This window comes from Lactuca sativa, chromosome 2, assembly GCF_002870075.4.
Source record: "Lactuca sativa cultivar Salinas chromosome 2, Lsat_Salinas_v11, whole genome shotgun sequence".
Lineage (NCBI taxonomy): Eukaryota > Viridiplantae > Streptophyta > Magnoliopsida > Asterales > Asteraceae > Lactuca > Lactuca sativa.
Genome location: NC_056624.2, coordinates 183,854,246 through 183,876,002, shown reverse-complemented (window position 1 = coordinate 183,876,002; position 21,757 = coordinate 183,854,246). Strand labels below are relative to the sequence as shown.

At 33.6% G+C, this 21,757-nt stretch overlaps 3 protein-coding genes across 6 annotated transcripts; 1 reads left to right on the top strand and 2 right to left on the bottom strand.

The window, feature by feature from the left end:
• Positions 1-6,563: 6,563 nt before the first annotated feature.
• LOC111921594 (protein IQ-DOMAIN 31) lies at positions 6,564-9,669 on the top strand. 4 transcript variants are annotated; one of them, XM_052768540.1, is made up of 9 exons: positions 6,583-6,672; positions 6,749-6,797; positions 6,885-7,288; positions 7,388-7,497; positions 7,571-7,840; positions 7,934-8,125; positions 8,211-8,285; positions 8,381-9,344; positions 9,441-9,669. In XM_052768540.1, exons 4-9 carry the CDS (start codon positions 7,423-7,425, stop codon positions 9,470-9,472), a joined length of 1,608 nt encoding a protein of 535 aa, XP_052624500.1. In that variant the 5' UTR covers positions 6,583-6,672; positions 6,749-6,797; positions 6,885-7,288; positions 7,388-7,422; the 3' UTR covers positions 9,473-9,669. The 4 variants fall into 4 exon arrangements, with proteins under 4 accessions (XP_023772944.1, XP_052624500.1, XP_042755248.1 ...); XM_042899314.2 differs by having other exon boundaries at positions 6,591-6,672; positions 6,920-7,288; XM_023917176.3 differs by lacking the exon at positions 6,885-7,288 and having other exon boundaries at positions 6,564-6,672.
• Positions 9,670-12,101: 2,432 nt separating this feature from the next.
• LOC111921595 (protein ARV 2) lies at positions 12,102-14,632 on the bottom strand. The gene is made up of 10 exons (XM_023917180.3): positions 14,154-14,632; positions 13,578-13,677; positions 13,432-13,479; positions 13,262-13,351; positions 13,124-13,169; positions 12,953-13,026; positions 12,767-12,861; positions 12,602-12,668; positions 12,463-12,538; positions 12,102-12,375 (listed from the first exon to the last, which is right to left on the bottom strand). The coding sequence occupies exons 2-10, from the start codon at positions 13,662-13,664 to the stop codon at positions 12,248-12,250; spliced, it is 711 nt and encodes a 236-aa protein (XP_023772948.1). The 5' UTR covers positions 13,665-13,677; positions 14,154-14,632; the 3' UTR covers positions 12,102-12,247.
• A 2,121-nt stretch (positions 14,633-16,753) lies between these two features.
• Positions 16,754-18,214, bottom strand: LOC111921596 (vacuolar protein sorting-associated protein 29). The gene is made up of 4 exons (XM_023917181.3): positions 18,057-18,214; positions 17,674-17,883; positions 17,367-17,504; positions 16,754-17,272 (listed from the first exon to the last, which is right to left on the bottom strand). The coding sequence occupies exons 2-4, from the start codon at positions 17,803-17,805 to the stop codon at positions 16,976-16,978; spliced, it is 567 nt and encodes a 188-aa protein (XP_023772949.1). The 5' UTR covers positions 17,806-17,883; positions 18,057-18,214; the 3' UTR covers positions 16,754-16,975.
• Positions 18,215-21,757: the final 3,543 nt, after the last annotated feature.

The window sequence follows — 21,757 nt, the reverse complement described above, 5'->3', positions numbered from 1 at the left end:
CAAAAATGTAAATTTTCGGTTAAAGGGGTTGAAAATGTAAATTTATTTAAACTTGGGCCAAAAGGATAAATTTATACACAATTGGGCCGAGAATGTGACTTTTCATAAAATTGAGGCCAAAAGTGTTATTTCTAACAAAAAGGGGCTAGAAAAGCTATTTCGTTTAAAACAAGCCCAAAAATGTAAAATTTCGGTCTTAAAGGACCTAAAGCGTCATTGTTACCAAAAATGTGCCTTAATTTTAAATTTCGGTTTTAAGGACCAAAAATGTCTTTTTACAAAAAGTGGGCCTTTTATGTCATTTTGGTAAACAATTAAGCTTAAACAACCAACGTAACAACAAACAGATTAATTACGTCATCTACACTTTTAATTTGGCCTAGAATACACATTACATGTTTATTGGGCCTTAGTGGTCCATCGACATGCTTGGTGGGTCTGGAATATCCATTTACATGCTTATTGGGCCTGGAATATACATTACACGTTTATTGGGCCTTAGTGGTCCATTTACATGCTTGTTGGGCCTAGAATATCCATTTACATGCTTATTGGGCCTAGAATATACATTACATGTTTATTGGGCCTTTGTAACCCATATACATGCTTGTAGGGTCTGGAACACACCTTACATGTTTATTGGGCCTTCATGGTCCATCTACATGCTTGTTGACTTCACACATTCACGTACATACTCGTTGGGCCTTGAAAACTAAATACATACATGGAAACAATATATACCGTGCAATTCAATATTCGCGTAAATTCAGTTAAGGCTTTTGTGAGACATTTCGTTTGACACCTATATAGTGTACAACCGTAGCCTGTAGCTATAATCAAAGTCTCCTGGAGGGAGAGCGAGAGTGTGTGAATAGATTTATACGGGGTTGACACCCTACACCTGTGCTGTTCGCTGCAGTTAGACTAGGCCAGTCTATGGTGACAAACCTTACCTTAAACAAGTCGGCGTCTGAAAAACGTCATGACAGGCGGATCAGTCATTATCAAGTACATTATCAAGTATTGTTATAGCGACTCACAAAGAAATTAACTCCACTGTAAATTTACGGAATGCATAAACAATTCTACAATTACGATATTAAACAAACACCAACTTACGGTCTTGGGTATTAATACTACAACACTTTTGCAAGCAGAAAATATCGGATTTTCTGGGAAAACTTGTACTATACATCACCTTTTACTTACACAGAAAACATGAGATTTTCTGGAATACTTCCCTTATACATCTTAGACATACACATGCTTTAATACAAGATTTGATACAAAGCATTCAAACCATTTACTTCTTTTACATAAAATATCGAATTTTCTGGTGTTTACAAAGTGATACAAACTTTTCATACAAATACACTTATGAACTCACCAACATTATATGTTGACCGTTTTCAAAATAACTTGTATTATCAGGAAACCGTTAAGCAGGTGGAGATCAAAGTTATGTAGAAATTTGTTGCATTTTGTTGCTATTATAAACATTGATATTTTGGGATGTAACTCATGTAAACAATTACAATGATGTAAACTTTGTATTGTTGTATTATTTCTCGTGTGATGATGATACATGCTTTGTTTCAATTATATTTACTGTGATGATATTACAAGATGAAGTCACACAAGCCCCCGGACGTTTCCGTTGTTTTCTCCGGTTCGGGGGGGTGTGACATTAACCAACAAGAAAGTCTAAGTTATTATAAACAAACCATGAGTTCCAGCTTCATCTAGCTAACATAAGTAGCTAGATTTAGCTACTCATACTAACAATTGAACTAAAACAAGTCATAATCAAAAGCATAGTAAAGTAGAGGTGGCAAAAATTGACACGACACGAAACCCGACACGAAATAAACGGGTTTGGGTAAGATATTTCAACCCGTTTAAATAAACGGGTTGACACAACACGACACAAAAATTAAATGGGTAAGGTTAGGGTTGAGAATTTCAACTCGAATATGACTCGAAAATGACCCGTTTATTTATATGCAAGTTTTCTGAATTATTTAAATAAATTAGAAAGATACAAAACCAAAAGCATAAGTAAAAGAAAACCTTCGAATTGAATTGTTTTGTAATGTTGAAATGACTTAGCCGTCTAGATCAAGATTTCATTTCAGTTTTTCCATTCTCTCCCAAACTACCCAATCTCTTTCACCACTCTCACATCCTCACGACCTTGTCATCCGCCTCCTCAACTCCCACTCTTTTAATTTTGTCATCAAAACTTGCTATGACTTCATCTATTCTGCCTCAAAACAATTAGTTTTTCATTTCCGCCTACCAAACTCTAACTCTTTCAACATGCTCAATCTTTTAACCTCACATGACACGACATATTTCAAGGTATAGCCCTAACCCGAAACCCGACGCGAAAATAAACGGGTTAACACGATACTACACGTTAATTAAATGGGCCGGGTTAGGGTCAAACACTTTCAACCCGTTTAGTGTTTCGACACAACATAACACGATTGCCACCTCTATAGTAAAGTACCAATCTAGAGAGTTAATTACGTTATTCTCCTTCTTCCTTGGTATTAAAACCAAATTCTTAGCCTTCTCCACCTCTGAAAACAATTTCTGAACTTTTCTCCAGCCAGCCAACCTCCCAAATTCGTAGGGATCAAGGATATATATAATTTTCGAAATAACCCTACTCACATCGTGAGCATAGGAGTCTCACGTCGTGAGTCCAATAATTATCCGTTTCCAACACAGACTTTTGCTTCATGATGTCTTCCTTAACACTTTCAGTCATTTTTCTTCAAAATGTCTTCTTTTGGCTGCAAAACATGTTTTAACCTTATAAGTACTATTTATTTATGCAAATATCCAAAATATTAATCAAAATGTAAATAAATATTGTCTAAAAATATGTATAAATATGACAATATCAAATACCCCACAATTATTCTTTGCTTTCGCTCAAGCAAATCTAATTAGTTTTAAATTCAAACCTTCATTACAAGCATCACGTAGAACAATCCATTTTGAACTCAGCCATTATACCAAGACCTCGACATATTTATGTCTAAAATCCCCTAATAACTTCCCAATCCTAAATACTCACATTCCTTATGAAACTTCACCCCTTAGCGTATATGATACTCATTTTTGCAACCCTCTGAATCAATCATCATAACTCTTTCTTAACCTCAAGGTGTTTTTGGTTAAGCTACCCAAGCATACATAATCTAGAAATTACAACTTTAGATACCAAAATGGAGCGTTTTTTAATTCTTCACTTCTTTGATAATTGATCTTTGATTTCTTTGAATTCAACACATTTTTGTTTGTTTTTTGGTATCTTCAACTTTTTGATTGTTTGGAATTTTGATCTTTTGATCTTCATACTTGATATCCAAAATTCTTCAACTTAGCGGTAATTTCTCTCTCTTTTTTTCACATGTACCTCACTTATTTTTTCACTCAAATCCTACATGCTTAAGCAAGGGAGCTTAACTTCAACCTTTATTGGCTAAAGGTATTAGTCTATGTGCAATGACTACATAAGCTTTCCAGAATAGATTTCAGGTACATGCTGCAAAACATATTATTCCATATAAACTACCAGATTACCTTTTCATAACTAATGAGTTTTCACTAGAAATGGAAAGCCACAAATGTTTTTTAGTCTGAAGTCTTTTAAAAAACAAACACATGCGAGATGGAAAATATTGCGCGTGTACTGCGTAGTGAAATAAAAAGTGGTCGAAGAGGTTTTTTACAAAAAACAAACAACCTCTAAGTCTAATAAATAACAATAAATTATTTATTAATATATTACAAGATTAATATATTAAATATAAATATTATTATTTAACTAATAATTAATTAGAAATTAATTGGAATTAATTTTGGGATTAATTGGATTAATTAAAAATGCAAGGACTTAAGCTGTAATTGTTCAATAGTTGACCAATAGAAGGATTCTCGATCATTCCTAGGGTGACGGAATTTAGGAGCCTCCTAAGGTTTCTAGAATGTCCCATGTGCATAATAAGGAAACTAGATAAAGCCATATTTGAAATAATATTATTTTATTTCAAATTAGGATTTCTAGGGCTCCTTGGACTCCTTATTTTGACCCCATGCATACGAAGAGTTAGAAGAGTTGGTATGCTTCCATCTCCTCTCTCCTCTCAAACTTCCATTGCTAGGGTTTGGGTACAAACCATCAGAAACATCAAAATTTTGGTGTTGGCTTTCCAAGCAAATCGAAGAAAAGGATTCTTGATTATTTACAATAATAATCAAAGAGGTATGTAAACCATAATCCTTTATTTTGATTATAGTAGGCTTGCCTTAGAGTTTATGATGTTCAATTGTTTATTGCTTTCAATAAAGAAAACTTAGATCCAAAGTAGGTTGTATGTGAAATTAATGGTTAAGTTGTTTTCGCCACATGTATTAATTATAACCTATAAAACCTATCGAAGTTATCTAAAACAACATACAAACCTGGAGTTTTCCTAACTTTAAGAATATCAAAACAAAATGGACCAAACATTTTCAAAACACTAGATATACAAGCTAAAAGCCATAAAAATGAAACTTTATTACTTATTGAGCAATATGAGATGACAAGTAGACTTATACCCTCTAGATGTAGCTTCCTTTTCACCAAAACTATCTGCTTCTTCCTCAAGTTTTACTCCAAAGGCACCAAGAACACTTGAATAGATGAAAGGAAGCTATGGTTATCTACGACAGGGTTTTTGGGTGTCGGTGGTTGATAAGCGAGAAACGCATGGATTTAGTGCCTTTAAATAGTGTTGAAAACCTTAGACCTAGGTTTTTGGGTTGTTGGCGGCGAAGCATCGCAACCAACATAAGGTCGTGCGACTTAACGCGTAACCACACGCCGCGACCAACACCTGCACATGTCTTGAATTCGCTTCCCTCCAAAGCCATATTTCTTATTTCAATAAAATTAATAAATAAACATACCCAGAAAATAGGCGTTACAAAGCTCAACAAAACCATCTTACTTAAAATTAGGGGAATAAAATTTGACAAGTCAGTATACATCGTTGATATCATAACAACATTTAATAAAACTTCATAAAGTCAAATGATATATATTAACTAAATATATAAAATGGGCCAAAATGCCCAATACTAAATCATCTCAATCCTCAATGTTCAAACAATTTACAAAATCAAATGAAAACAATCCAAGTAGTAGGTACACAACCTAAGTAAAGATACATAATCCAAGTAATAAGCACTGAACCTATATAATATGTACACACCCAAAGTAATGACACACAATCCAAGTAATAAGCACTCAAGCCATATAATAGGTATACAGCCTGAGTATTAGGTAATATGTACTCAACCTAACTAATAAGTACTCAACTCATGTAATAGGTACATGACCTAAATAAGGATATGCAATCCAAATAATAGGTATTGAACCCATATAATATGTACACAATGTAAATAAATGGTACTCAACATAAGTCAAAAATGTCTGGATCACATTATCTTTCAAAGCTCATTCAAAGTAATGAATTCACAAAAAAATGATTTAAAATCCATAAACATCTTAAAACGTCTAAATTTATCCAAAAGAAACCAAAATTGAAAACTCACTCTAAAAATATACTTAAACCAATTTAAAGGACTTCCTATAATCATCGAAACATTTGAATAAAAGATGACTATACATTGTACTTATAATATCCAAGAAAGGTATATGTACAATATTGCAAGCAAGAAGGAAAAAATATTAATCAAGTTTTTAGAGGGTGTTTAAGATTTCATTTAAAAACAATTTATTAGCTTATTGACTTTTTGAAAAGTCAATAAGTTAAAAAAATGTTCATTAATGTCCATGTTTGAGCAAAAATGATCAATAAAAACTTGTTGTAAGGGAAAATGGAAATAGTTTGAGCAAAAATGATCAATAAAGAAAAAAGCTACATTTTTCACTTGTTGTAAGGGATTACATTGGCCATGTAATTAACCCATGCTCCGTTACGCGGTCACGTAATGCCGAATACATATGATTTCATGCTTTTTGTCCAATTAAGGTATTATACTTTGATTCTATGGACCCAAATTCTTCATTAAGCACTTCCAATCCTACCAACTATATTGTGTAATGTCACAACTAGTTAATTAGTAATTAAACTCAAAAAATATGATAAACTATTATAGTTTTTCTATAACACCTAAAGGAACTCATAATTTCGATCAATATTATATAAAATAATATGTCATAATCTTTCTAACTTTATCTGTCATCATATAACTATACATAAGCCCAAATAAACCCATAATTAATATCCTTATCCCCAATTATGAAACCATTTGTTTTAAGTTTAATATAAAAGTTGACACAATGACATGCAAATCAATTAAAAATGTAATAAAAGGTCACATTTGTTTTAACCACATCCAACCCTAAAATAGAAGTAGTAAAAGTGAAAAAAAGAAAAAGAAAAAGGATAAGATAGTATTAAAATAAAACCCGGTCCGGTTTATTCGTGTCACCTTTAGTAAAAAAGACTGTGACTCTGAGAGTGAAGCTGAATAAAGATTATAGATATACAAATACAACATTATACCCACTACTCTATAGTGAGAGAAAGTGATGGAAAAAGCAGATGGGTCCATGTTCCTCAACCGCATGACATCCAATTGAAGGTACCCTCTACATTTCAATCTCCTTCAAAGTTATTCAATTCTGATTACTCGATCTCTTTCTCTCCTTCTGTTACAGTTGCTTTGCAGGAGTGGCAACCTAGGGTTCCAACTCGATTGCTTTTCAGGTGCATTTCCAGATCTGAACAACCTTCTTTTCAAACCCTAGCTCGTACTGTACTTCTTTTGCTGATTAACTTATGGTTTTGATTCAGATCTCGGAATTGGTTGACATTTCTTGAATTTGTAGTTGATTGATGGTTCTGTCGTTTATGTTCTTCGCGATTGGTTTTTACCGTCTGTGTCTAAATTGGTGAACTTGGTCTGCATGTTACCTTACCATTGAATGAAAATTGAGTAACCTTTTAAGCCTGTTTTCTTTTTCATAGCTCAGACTTGTTTAGTTGCTCTTTTTGCTAGATCTAATTGACCGATTGTAACTGGAAATGCGTAGATTTTTTTTTTCTTTTTTCTTTTTCGGCAGTGTGATATGTATAGGAGAAGCAACTAGTTAAATTTCATCTTGTTGACGTGACGATATTGTGTTATTTCAAACACTAATGAAATTGGATTCAAACAGTGGCCCTTTGGGATGATTAAATTCAAATTTCAAGTCAATGTATGTAGGAATGATGTTATTCACATTTCACAGTTTTGGTTGTGTTTTATGTTTCATTTCCTGAAGCTTCATTGAGAATTTGTTTTCGGGATAATGCAGAGAATTTAGAGCTGTAACATTTCCATTAGTCAACAATGGGGAAGTCTCCTGGAAAGTGGATCAAGACTGTGTTTTTTGGGAAAAAGTCGTCTAAATCTAATCTCTCAAAAGTAAGAAAAATGTTATTTTTAATTCATCACTTGTCTCTTATTATTTGATCCTGATGTCATCTAATTCTTGCAGGATGCTACTTCAGAAATAAAAGTATCCATCACTGGTAAAACACCATCAAACAATTTTGGTGGTGATTCAATGATCATCTCAAGTCCAGTGCGCCCTGTAATTGATTCAAGTGATCATACAGAACTTGAAAAGAGCTCAAGTGCTAACTTAATAACTGATACACCTGAAAATCTAACAAGTCATATGGACTTAACTGCTATAACTGGTGAGGAGTTGATCAAACTAGAACAAGCTGCCACAAAGGCACAAGCTGCTTTCAGGGGCTATTTGGTAATATTCTTGAGATATTTCTGCTACACATCTTGTCTCATTACTATCATACATTCATACCTACATTGAGATATGAATTAACAATATGTGAAGGCTCGAAGGGCATTTTGGGCACTCAAGGGTATCATAAGGCTTCAAGCCCTAGTTCGTGGTCATTTAGTTAGAAGACAAGCTGTTGCTACTTTGAAATGTATGCGTGCAATTGTTGAGTTCCAAGCATTGGCTCGTGGTCGAAAAGTCAGACTTGGTCAACCCCTTCAAAAACACCCTTCAAGAGAATTTCTGGTAAAATTATCTTTATCCTTTATTATTTCTATCTACAATTTTGTCTTCCTATTCTTAATTTCTTTTCTCATTTTTCTTTCATCAGAATAAGAAACCATCCGAGTTGCTTCAAACATCCATCAAACAAGAAAAACTGTCAACAAATGTGTTTGCCACTAAGGTATACTCAAATATATATATACATTATCTTATAATTCAGGAGTAAAATGACTTTTTTCAAATATTTGTCTTTGTTTTGACTTTTAATTTTTTTAGCTTGTTGCTTCATCGAACACTACAATGCCATTAAGCTTCCAGTATGAACCAAGTGAACCAAATTCAGTCAAAAACTGGCTTGAAAGATGGTCAAAATCCCACTTTTGGGACCCACTGCCACAACCGAAAAAGTCAACCGAATCAAAACCTAAAAGAAAGCAGACTAAATTGCAAAGTGAAGAAACGGAAACAGGGAAGCCAAAAAGAAGTGTCCGGAAAGTTCCTGATAACAATTTATCAAATTCATCTGAAAATGAAAAATCCAGAAGAACAGTGAGAAAATTCTCAAACCACCAATCAGAAGCAGTTCAAGAACAATCTATTAATGAACTTGAAAAAGTCAAACGCAATTTAAGAAAAATATCCTTATCCACTTCTGAAAAATCAGAAACCGAGACTGAAAAGACAGAAATACCCCTACAATCCCCAATTCATGAAACAAAGTCAAAAACAAACGGTTCATATGTGGAAAGTGTTGTTAAAGATCCTGAAGCGGTTATGGTTATAGAAAATAAAGCGGTTGATGATGTGGAAGTGATACAAATTGAACAGCCACCTCCTCCCATTCCCATGGAGCCATTGTCATCCATGGAAGCTAATAATGAAGAACCTGCAAATGTGGAGGTGGTAAATGGGAAAGAAGAGAATAATGGTGTGAGTGTGAATGGGAAGGAAAGTCAGAAAACAAGGAGGAGAAAATCTTTACCTGCAAAACAAGAATATAATCATGAGAGTGTATCACAGACCACACCTACCTTACCCAGTTACATGGCGGCTACTGAGTCAGCAAAGGCCAAGCTTAGAGCACAAGCGGCGGCAGAGGCGGCTGAGAATGGCGGTAGGCGGCAGTCTTTACCCTCCTCCGGTGGGAAACCGAGTCTGCCTTCACCACGTATTCAGAAGCCTGTAGTGAATGGGAAAGGAGGGAGTAAACCTAGCAAATCACAGATATCACCTAGAGATGGTGAGAATACTTTTTATTTATTAATTAATTATATTTGAGTATTTGTTTTGGTGATTTAATTAGTTTATGGTATTTGTTTTTTTTTTTTTTTTTTAGAGAAAGTCATGCAGGCGGGGTGGAAGAGATGAGACAATGTGATGGTTTGGTTGGTTGGTTGGTTGGTTCTTATTGTGCGAACTTTTGTGTTGTGCTAAATTGTTATATTAGGAGGGCATTAAGAGAATAACTGATGTTTGTTTTTGGGGGTGTTAATGTTATTGTTATTGTTATTGTTATAGTTGATGTTTGAATGTATAGTTATGAACTAAAAGATGATTTGGAGGTGTGTTTTACTGTCTGGGATTGTTTGAGAATATATATATATATATATATATATATATATATATATATATATATATATATATATATATATATATATATATATATATATATATATATAACTTCCTTTCACATTTCAGAACATATCTCTGGTTTTTCTCTTGCTAAAGCCTTTGTCAACATATCAGAACCATTATCAGCAACACAGACATTTATCTTCAACAGCATTTCTAATTTCTAGTCCATTGATGCATTTCGATATGATTTGTTCTTTTATGAAATGCACAATCCTTAGCAAGGTGAATCACACCTTGATTATCATAAAGAACCATGTGGTGTTGTGGCTTTTAGCAAAGTTCTCGCAATTTTTTTTTCAAAAATTATTGTGCATAATGTCATAACTAAACGAATGGCTATAGAATACATAGTGCATAGGTATTAGGTAATCCAATTAAACCAATGTATTATCTATAATAATGCTCATGAAACACCTTATGCCTTAAGCCTTTAATTAATGAGTATGCCAGCATTTATCGTATCTATATATTCCATAGAAAATTTTCCATCTCGAACCATCTTGTTAAAATAAAAACTAGAAACTTATCATCGATAAGAAATCTCCATGCGAAATCTTCAACGACTTGTCAATGCCATCTACTACTCATAACTTAGAGACTAACTTTCACAACCATATTTCATAAGTTGATACCTCAAAACAAGCTATGAACTCAACTACCATGTTTGAAGAAGTTTATCATACTTCCATGATATAGCTTCTCTAACCAACATGTATGATGTGGAGTGTCTGTTGTCTTGGTATCCAAGAAAGCTTGATTCTGAGAAACCAAGTACATTCAAAATATCTTATTTGCTGCTTTCTAGTGTTGCATACATAAATTATTATATAATTGCAATTTTGGGATAATAGATGCTTGAGTATATACATAACTCCCTATTATTGAAGCATGTGAGATCTTTTATATCTAATTTTTTAAAGATCCATGTGGGGAATTGTTTTAGATTGAATATGTCTCCTTTAGCGGCGATTGTCTACCTCCTCATCTACTATGTTTCATGTTATATCTACTCATATCTTTATCGACGTAGCTTTTGTAACTGTTAAAAGATAACTTACGAGCATTATCTTATTATCTTTATTCCTAATACAAAAGAGGTGTCCCCAAGATCATTCTTTTCAAAATTCTTTGTAATAAACTTACTGGTTCAGTCCATTTAGCCTATATTGTTACTCACGAATGACACAATACACCAAAAAAATGTATGTACTCCCACTTAACTTATGATATACACAATCATCAACAACATTTACCTCAAAATGATACGAGGTGATAATCATATGAAACTTGCGATACCATTCATGGGAAGCTTGTTTGAGACTATAAGTCGATTTGTTTAACATGACAACCATAGACTCTGGATCTCATAAGGCAAAGTCTTATGGTTTAACCATGTAAATTGTTTTGTCAATATATACTTTATATATTTGAACTTTCTAAGTGTGTTAGGGGTGTTTGAGATTTGTTATTTAAGATGCTTATTAGTTTTTGCCATTTAGTATTGGTAATAAACATTTTTTTAGTGTTTGGATTGCAAAAAATAAAGTTTAATTATTGCGGTTTGATAACACTTTTGAATAAGTTGATTTGTTTTAAACTAGAGGTATAAACCGAATAACATTTTGAGCCTTGATGGACAACAGAAGATATAAATGGGAGAATTTAACTTGAAAGATCTTTAATTGGAATATCAAGCGATGGGTAATTATTTATAGAAATCGGATCTACACCTAAACGTAATGGGAAAATAGAGAATGATGTGATGAGGAATTTAAATTGGAAATGCTTAACCTAATCTGCCAAGGAAAAACACAGGATCAAGAAGGATAAATGAAATATGAGGGTACTTGTTTTATTGCCACCGTAGTTCTTTTATTGGTACCCGTATTAATATATACTTGTATAAAATTACTATTATAAATAATGAAAAATATTGTTGTAGCTTATAATTCCCTTAAAATTATGCGCTCATATATTGGTAGTGTATGTAATTTATAAAAAGGTTAAAAGTTAAAACCCATAAAGATTCGATCTTGGTTCAGCTTCATGTTTATGCGTTTCATACCAAGAGAAACACCATGATGATGGTTGCGCTTTAATTTTCTGACCATATTCTCGACTAATAATTTTGTGTGCTTAAACTTTCTCACCAATTAATAGAAACATCGTTTTCCTAAAAATCCCTTTCTAATAATTTTGATTGCTATTATTCCATTTTCTGTTTATTTTCATGAGTGATAGATAGATACATTGACAAAGTGAAGTAAGCTCCGGATGTCTTTTCCTTCGGTTTATTGTTACTTTGTCATGTAAAGCTTAAGACCATAACAACACCACCAACAAACTCACAAACACAGATAGATAAACTCCCAATAGGCAAAAACTACTTCCAAGATTAGATTAATTTTTCTCTACAAAGTCATGTCCTCATAAAATACCAATTGTCTAAAACACCCCTTAGTAAACAAAATAAATATCAGAATCACTTATGGAAAGCATGTTACAGTTTTAGAGTGAGATGAGTCTTGTGATTAGGTCAGGAAGGTGAATGTTGAGTGCTAAACTCACCAAAAACTTGACAAAATGTGCACAGAAGCAAACACCAAAGCATTTAGCCTTTGTCGATTCACTCATCACTGCAGTTTTGCATAAAATTACTTCTTTTTATAATAAGGTGATGCATAAAAAGCTTTTTTAACACCAATTAATGCAACACTTGTTACCTTTTAAAGCCAACGTGTTGGAAGACATGACAAATATATCAATTATGATGATCACTAAAGAAGGAAACTCCCACACCTAAACAAAGTCAAAGTCAAAGTCAAAATCAGTGATTTGTATAAATTTGTCAAGAAAACATACCATCATTGCTATAAGGAAGAACTTTAAGTAGCTTGAGGCAAGGATTGCAACCCATGTGTTTTTGTATCTGTGTAAGATAAAAGTTTAAATGAATCTTAAATTTGAATAAAGAATATATAATAAAACACAGAAAAAAGAAATACTAAAATGGCAAAATCTACTTACCCAGAGACTTCAGTGGACATAGTTAATAAAAATCTTGTTCCAAAGAGTAATATACTGATAAACAAAAGATTTCCAACAAGGACATCTAGCAAGATCTATAAATCACAATGCAAATGTTTTTTTTAGTTTGAATATTTGATATAATATAGAAATTTAAGCATGAACATATTATATAGATGTATATACCTTTCCACATTCCCAGACCAATGAAGGATCTGAACCCGATCCCTCTTCATTTGTACTTAAAATGGAGATTCTGTCTTATAAGAATATATATAAATTAAGAGTAACAATACTATATACATGATCATCAAATTGCATGATAAAAGAGTAGTCCAAGTTTAAAAAAATGGATACAAACATCCAAGAGAAGAAACCCAAAACTCAACTTCCACATCAGCCCCTGAAATCAAATCATGTATTAAAAATGATAAATAAGGATTTCAAACAAAAACAAGAAATTGCATTGTGTAGAAATTAGAAAACCATATGCACCTCAAAGTTGATAGCTTCATGATCAAACATGTTGTAGAACAGATGTCTATATGCTTTAGCCTTGTGTAGAATCAAATCAATTAGAAGAATCTAGAAAAAGTCAAAGTGCAATTTAGACCAAACTAATTGAGAAAAATATCAAGAAAGAATAGAATTTTTTTTTTTTTTACCATGATCTCACATTCAATGTACTCGTCTGCAACTGCTTTACAGTTTTGCTGTCATCACAATTATAACGAATCTTTTATATGTAAATAAATTAGCTTTGAAATGAGCAGGAAAAGAGAGTTATGAATTAAAATATAATCCAGCTTACACATTTCATGAGGCGAATATTTCCTGGTGAATATTGCACGTATAGAGTTTTAATATGATGTCCACACTGAACACATCGGAAATTCATGTCTTCTGATCAACTGCACAGATTAACAATTGATTTCAAGTGTTTGGTTAATGATTTACAACTATGTTACTTTTGGGTTAAGTATATTATATTAGAAGTTAAGATAAGTATGTTGTTGTTTTGATTGAATGACCATAACCATATATATGATGCTAAAATGAGAGATTATTACACACTCATTTTGGTTAAATGCTAGATTTACATCTTTGAAAGAAACAAAATTTTAATGCTAAAAAGGAGATAGATATACTGAGGTGTACAAGATAATAGAAATTGGAAAGCTCAAATCTGGAAAACTGGAAGAAAAAAAAAAACACATCTCAGTGAAAAAATAAAATCTAAAAATAGAGAGAAAACGGATTTGAGAATACAATTATTCTGTAATCTGTTGTCAACTTGTAATCAATGAACAATGAACAAGTCACAATTCACAAATTCACATAGTATAACTGAAAATATAAAATACCATTGCAGTGTAATCGATCTTACCTTCAGTGATAGTCTGGTAGATAATCACTAATCAGATGAGTAGATGACAATAATCGATCTTTCCTTCTGTCCTTCAGAGACCAGATGATCGTGACAACTGAATTGGGAAATTAGCGTGCGTGAGGGGCTAAGGGCTAGCTGTCGCCGAGAATGAGTTATCAGAAATTCAGAATGCTGTTATGGAGATTGGGGAACAGGAGAAGTCGAGAATGGAGGAGCCTAGAATAGTAATCGTTAATCAGATATGAGAGATTCACTGATTCAGAGTCCGAGAAATCGAGATTGGAGAAGAAGAAGAAACGTCGCAACTTGTAGAAGAAAAAGAACAAAATAGGGGTGCGTGAGGTTAGCAATCAGGATTCACCGATGGTAAGCCGGCCCCTGTTCGATGTTCCGGTGTTCATCGGTCGGTCGATCTATTTTTTTCCTCGTACCTTTGCTTTATGTCCGCGAGACAGATTGCGACCAGCGTAAACGTAAAAGGAGCAATAGTCAAGGGCCAAGGGCCTTGGGCTTCCTTACTTAATTCACATTCATAGCCATGGCCCATGGGGTTATTTAAAATTTTATTTAAATTACTTTCTCTCTCTGTGCATATATTCATGTAAACAGTTTCATTAAACAAGTTGTATGCATTGTTGTTATTATACAAACTTTGACTTTGTACCATCATCCATGTACGTCAAATTTGATTTTGGAAAGTAAAAAGTTTGACTTAAAAAACTCAAACTATAGTATAACTCTTTTTTGGTAGGTTGTTGGGTGTCATACAACACTCACATTTTATTACCCCCCACAAAACTGATGGTGTCATATGGTACCACACATTACCATATTTTTATTTTTTTTAATCGAGTAAAATGTAATAAATTAAAAATAATAAAAGGAAGATATTTCATTAATTAAACGAAATACATACTAATTAAAAAAAAACATAATTGAAACATAGTATAATAATATGTGACGTTTAATCATCGTCGCTCGGCACGGCATCAAAATCCTCGTCCGAATCACCTTCAAATAATTCTGATTCGGTGTCTGTATCGTCAAACAAGTCGTCTTCAATAAAATCGTCAACAACGAGATTCGTTCGAGCATTGAATATGTTTTCTATCAAATCCACACGAAGGTTGTGGTTCCTAAGCAGGTCATATACTTCCGCTCTATTTGTCATGTACGTTTCTGAACCAATACTAACTCCTTCGATGAAGAAGAAGAAGAAGACATTTTGAAATAATTTTTTTGAAAAATCTAGAGAAAGTTTTGCGTTGTTTGGTGATTTTAAAATGAGAAGTTAAGTTTTATTTATAGGAAAATGTAAAAAAAAAACAAAAAAAAAACCAACAGCTACTTTCAAACGGTCAAAAGGGGTGAAGGATGCAGCAAAAGCATACCACAATTAACCCTTACCGTATTTTTTTTTGGTCATTGATGCTGTGTTTACCGCATACCGCATCTTACCACGGTATGCGGTGGGCTACACACCGTGTGGTCTCAGGAGTAATTTCTTACTAGGTCAGAACAGTCAGATTTAAACTATTTGATATTATAATTAAAAACCTCTGATTTAGTACTATAGTCTTTAATATGTTTTTATTGAAGTTGTGTCTCATTCAATCAAACTTTCATTCAACTAGAGAAAAAGCATGAATGACTACCACACAACCACAACCTTTGCCTGGCGAAGGAGATGACATGCTTTCAAATCCAATACTTTCTTAAGAGTTACACTTTTCAATATAGACTTAGTCCCTCTCTTTCTTTCTTTTTTCCAATTAAATGTTGGTTAAAAGATATTTGAGAAATTGATGACACACTCTGGTAGAAAAAAAATGGAAGAAAAAAGTAATTGGGCATAAAACACTTAACAACCTAAGAGTGAAATCCAAAGTATATTTGCAATAATAGGGAAGAAATTGAAAGTATGTTCCATTTTAGTGTAGATGATCATCTGTAATGATACAAAACAACCATTTAATCTTGAATTATTGTTTAGTGGAAAAAGATTGATAGATGTTATAATGCCAAAAAGTGCCAACTCATGAATTATTTAAATAAAAGATATTTATATAACATATATTCAGATTAATTCACCATATTCAATCACAACATATCTAATAATTTAAAGAGTAAATTACAGAATTGTCCTTGTGGTATAGTAAGAATTACAATCTTAGTCCAAGTTTGCATTTTGTTACATGGATAATCCATTTCATTTTGTTGAGAGTTTAGTTTTTTTTTTTATCTAACACTGTTAGAAATCAAATGTTAAAGCCATGTGAAATGACAAATTTACCTTTATTTTATTATATATTAATAAAATATAACGCAATAAAAATGGTAAAGTCAGCATTTCACATGAATTATTTTACTGTCTACTTTGCTTTCTTCGGGTGTTAGATAGACAACAAGGATTGCCCATGTATCGAAATTCAAACCTGGACTAAAATTATAATTTCTACTATACCACAAAGACCATTTCTGTAGTTTACTCTGATTTCAGAAATAATTATAAAGAAGGATATACCATAACTGAACATCATAATCTGCATACAAATTTACAAATTTAAACATTTATAAGTAATCACTTAAGCAAAACATAAAAACGAAACCATATCAATAAAAACAGTAAAAAGATATGAAAAAAGGCCAATAAATTTCCTTACATGACAAAACAAACAAGAAATAGATCACATACACCAAAAGGAAAAACAAGGTTTGAAAACCTTAAAAGACAAGAAAGAGCCTAATAAAGTTAGCATATCAAAAGGAACAAAAGATGAACAATCTTAGTATTATTATTATTATTATTATTATTATTATCATATAGTAGCTGTGGATGTTTTCTTGAAATCAATCTTGTCAACCTTCACTTCTCCATCGATGAGTTCATAAACATAAACAACAACACGTAAGCCATCAATGTCCATAAGAACAAAACTTGGGTTCACATCATAAGTGATGCTGCTGTATGCACCAGTGGCTGAACCAGGGTTAATAACCACACCAGCCTCATGTTTATAAGCCTTGAACTGATGAGTATGACCACTAACCAAAATGTCCACATCTAATTGTCTTTGAAGCATGGCTAATGAATCCAAATCCCCCCATGGAACAACCTAATTTCATTTCAGAGTATGTATAATCACACCTCATTAACTACTTACCCATCTAAATCATATTAACATAATGAGTTAATGTGTAATGACTAACCTGATGACCATGACATAATCCAAGCTTGAATTGGCCAATGGTGAGTGTTTTGGTCTCTGGGTAACGAGCATCTTCATCATATTCACCTCGAGTGATGTGTAAACTTGGGCATAGGCTTTTCAAATAATCATGAACTTCCTGTTCGTCCATGGAGACATAAACCAGAAAGAAATGTACATTGGTCAAAGAACAAATCACATTTGGATGATTCCTTAAACTAAACTAATATACTCGGGAAAACAATCACATCTTGATAAACCATTAATTGTTTGTAGAAAAGTAGTGTATAAGCGAATTATTGACTTACTTTGATACATAGATTACCGGTGCAAATGATGTGTTGAATCTTGCCAGGAACAAGCATAGATTTGAACTTGGCAGGTAGATCAGGTGCTCTATGTGGAATATGTAAATCCCCAATTGCCAATACCAACACCATCTTCCCAACTCCCAAAAGCAGCTACACACGCAGCTCGATTTCTCGCAAGGTCCTAACGATCATGTATTTCAGCAAACCCTAAACGAAAAGGATTAGGAAAGCAACTCGATTCAATGAGGATCAATAATAAAAATGTAAATCAGCTGGATCACTGATGATCTTAGGTTTTAGTAAACCCTAATACAAACATAGACAGTAATCAAGTGACTGAAATTAGTTAAAGTAAAGTAGAGATTAACACATCCAATTACCTCAAGAATTCGATGAGAGTCGAAAATTCAACGGAACTGAGTCAAAATTTACAGATTTTTTGGTTAATTTTGGATATCAAAACCGATCGTAGATGAAGAGGGGCGTCGTCGTTAACTAGGCGTGTGCAACATTATGATTCTTCGAGTTTGAAAGAAAAGTTACAAAAATGACTTTTACTTTTGTGGGTTTGGCATTTCACCCCCACTATCTTTGAAACTTTAATTAAATTCTCTCTTCAACAACTATGGTTTTATTTATGCCAAATTCATAAAAACTGTTCAATTTGACTATATATTTATTTCAATTATTTATTTATATTGATATGTGATAAAAAAATATTTATTGACTTTTTTATTAATCTATCTAAGTCAACCTTAATGAATCTCATCGATTATTTGACAGGTTCTTGAGGCCAATAAGATTGATTATAATGAAGATGCATACATTGATCTAGAAATGAATATGCATCTCGTGTGTTGACCTTATTGATGAAAGAAAACATTTGTTGTTGTCTTCTCAAGACGTTAATCACAATCAATAAAATAATGTGAGAAATTAAAGAGTGAATAGAAAAAAGAAAAGTAAAAAATGACATTCTGATTTATGGTATCCCAATTTGAGTAATTATTTTTTTAATTTGAATCGGTTTTAATGTTTTTATAGTATATTATAAACCATTAGAACACTTGAAATTAGGGATGTTATTTGGGTCGGAACCGACCCGAACCCGAATAAACCAAAAACCGAATAAGGGTAATTGTATGAACCGAAAACCGAACCAAATAAGCAATACGGGTTCGGTTCGATTCGGGTATTATTCGGTTCGGTTCGGTTCTGACCCGAATAACCCAAATAACATGTAGAAGATGATTAAGGAACCAAATAACCCGAATAAACCGAATAACATTTACAAATAACATTTACATTGTGATTATAAATATTGTATTTTGTATGACTTGAATGAAGTTTGATCATAGTAGAAACTAGAAAACAACGATGATGAGACGATTATTTTTTCCAGACGCAAGGGCTGACTTTTTTTTCTTATCGTGAATGGACTTTGAAGTTTGAACTTTGAACCGGTGATGATCGATCAATGAGTCCAGGTTATCGTAAGTTGCAAGGGCAGTAGACGCAACTGTCGATCAAAGAGTAATGTCGCAAGGATGAGAAAACCTCAATCGATCAAAGAGTAATGTCGTCGACTCGTCGATTTGGTGTAATACGGATGATCGAATTCGATTGCGTTAATTTTTTAGTGTATTACGTGGGTTTTGTTTGATAACCATCGATAGAAAAGAAGATCGAATACGCAATCATGTTAGGAAAAAAAATGTGACTTTTCATATTCGGTTCGGTCCTTTTGGATCGAATAAGCCCTTATTCGGGTAACCCGAACCGAATAACCCGAAAACCGAATAAGCCTTATATAGATACCCGAAAACCGAATCGAATTGCTTATTCGGGTCTAATTCGGTTCGGTTCGGGTTTTCGGGCCAAATTCTCATCCCTACTTGAAATCACCAAAGATTGATTAAAAGTTTATAAAACACAATCACTTTTTTAAAAGTTTATAAAACACAATCACTTTAAAATTACTAAAATTTCAAATTAACCTAAAAGTTTATAAAACACAATCACTTTAAAATTATACGCGCCACGTTAATCTAACTGCATCTTGGTACTATCATGGGCTTTGATCTACACCTTTTTTTTTATAGTTGGAAATTAACATGCTTCACAAAATCAAGCTAAAAGTCTTAGATTTTTTGTTTAAATTTTTTTGAAGCTTCTTTTCACCAAATTAAGCTAAAACAAAGATCATCAAACTTTCTAGTAACGATAGCATATTGTTTGTCATAATCATAACTTGAGATGGTAAAATAATTGTTTTGACTTTGTACAAAAGTTTTATACTAGCACAAATGCTTTTTGCTATTGAAGTTGATGAGAGGACATTTGAACCATGCCTTTCTAGAGTCGAGAGTGGTTTAGACTATAATAAAACCTCACTCATGACTCATGAGAGGCCTAACTTTAGGTTGGATGGTATACTTGTGGGGTGGGTGAAAGGAAGCAGGAACTGCAACCAGGAATATTACATCCTGGGTGTGGTTTACCGTTTAGGATATGCGGTTCAGATGTAAGTGATATCCTTTTCATGTTCTCTTTCATCTCTTGATTGGACAACAACTTAAAGGGTTTTTTTTTGTAGTTTTTAAATATTTATTAAATTATATATATACTAAAAAATTATAAAAAATATATTAAAATTATGATTTTTAATTACCTACAAAACGAGTATAATATTTATATAAAATATATTTTAAAAAATAATAAATAAATGAAAGATAGTGAAAACGATAATTTTCTAACTTTTGGTGAGTGAAATGTGAGTAAATGAAAAACTTATATGACATAGAAAAATAAAAGGTGCACCTTTGGGTCTTAGGATATGAATAAAGTGATGGTTGGCCACAAGAGCAACACCTTGGGGTCTAGCAAAGTCATTCTTGGTTTACTTTTACCCTAAATATCTTTTGTAACTTGACTAAAATCGCAAGTTTCCAAGTTTGCAATGGCTGAAACGGACAATGAGGAGGTGCCCTAACGCGCACAAAGAAGCCACACCCGGTTGCGCCAGAGAATGCCCCAGGGCATGTCGCGCCTAGTAGGCCAAGCCCGACGGAACCTAGCGCCTCTAAGAGCATGGCACTCGCGAAGAAAGGCTCGCCCCCCCCCCCCCCCCCAGGGGCGTCTTCCACTCTGTTGAAAATATAACGGTCTCAGGCGACAATGTAGATGCTCAGAGCATTACCGCTTGAACCAATCGTTGGCTCTTAAAGATTAGGGAGCACGATCCACCAATCAGCGTCCCCGATCTTGTCGGGTTTGACGCCTTTGTCCCGTACGGACTAGCAGAAGGGTCTAGTATAAAAGGCTACTCCATGTGCCTTGGGAAGTAAGTGATTCTCTCTCAATTTACCCACAATACAACTCCAAGTCTATCCACTGACTTGACCGTCGGAGCGTTTTCTCGGGAGCCCCTCCCGGAAAACGGCTGACGATCCTCTCTCGTTGTGACCTCGCAGGTTCATTGGAGTCATAGACATTACATAACATCACAGGATTGGAACCAGGTCACATCATTTGGCGTCATCTGTAGTGTGACGAAAAACAAATCAAAAGCACACCCTTCATCTGTGAAAAATGGCGTCCGACGATACCAGGGGTACCGGTGGAACGCTAACCAGCCCTATCAGGCCTATGATGTCACTGGAACAAACAACCACCCCGATTCTCACAATAATCGAAAGTGAAACGTCACAAGAAGGCGGCTCGACGATAACTATTGCACCAGCTACCGGGCCACAACAACCGGTCGACGGAGGACAAACTTCCTCCGCCGCCATGTAAACACAAAGCACTTCGATACAAGCATCCCAACTAACGGTGATATCAAGCAGTACGACGCTACCAACAATGGAAGACGTTAACGCCACACCGAGTTTCTTCCAGCAACAACCGCCAGACCAGATAACAAGCACACAACTGGTGGTTTTCCAGACCCCACTTGTAACAACCCAAAATCTCAATAATTTTTTTCATTTTTAATTAAGAAATTCATTTCCATAAACTATAAAATTCCAATCACAATTGTTTTCAAAATCCATAAAATCAGATAAATTATTCATAAAAT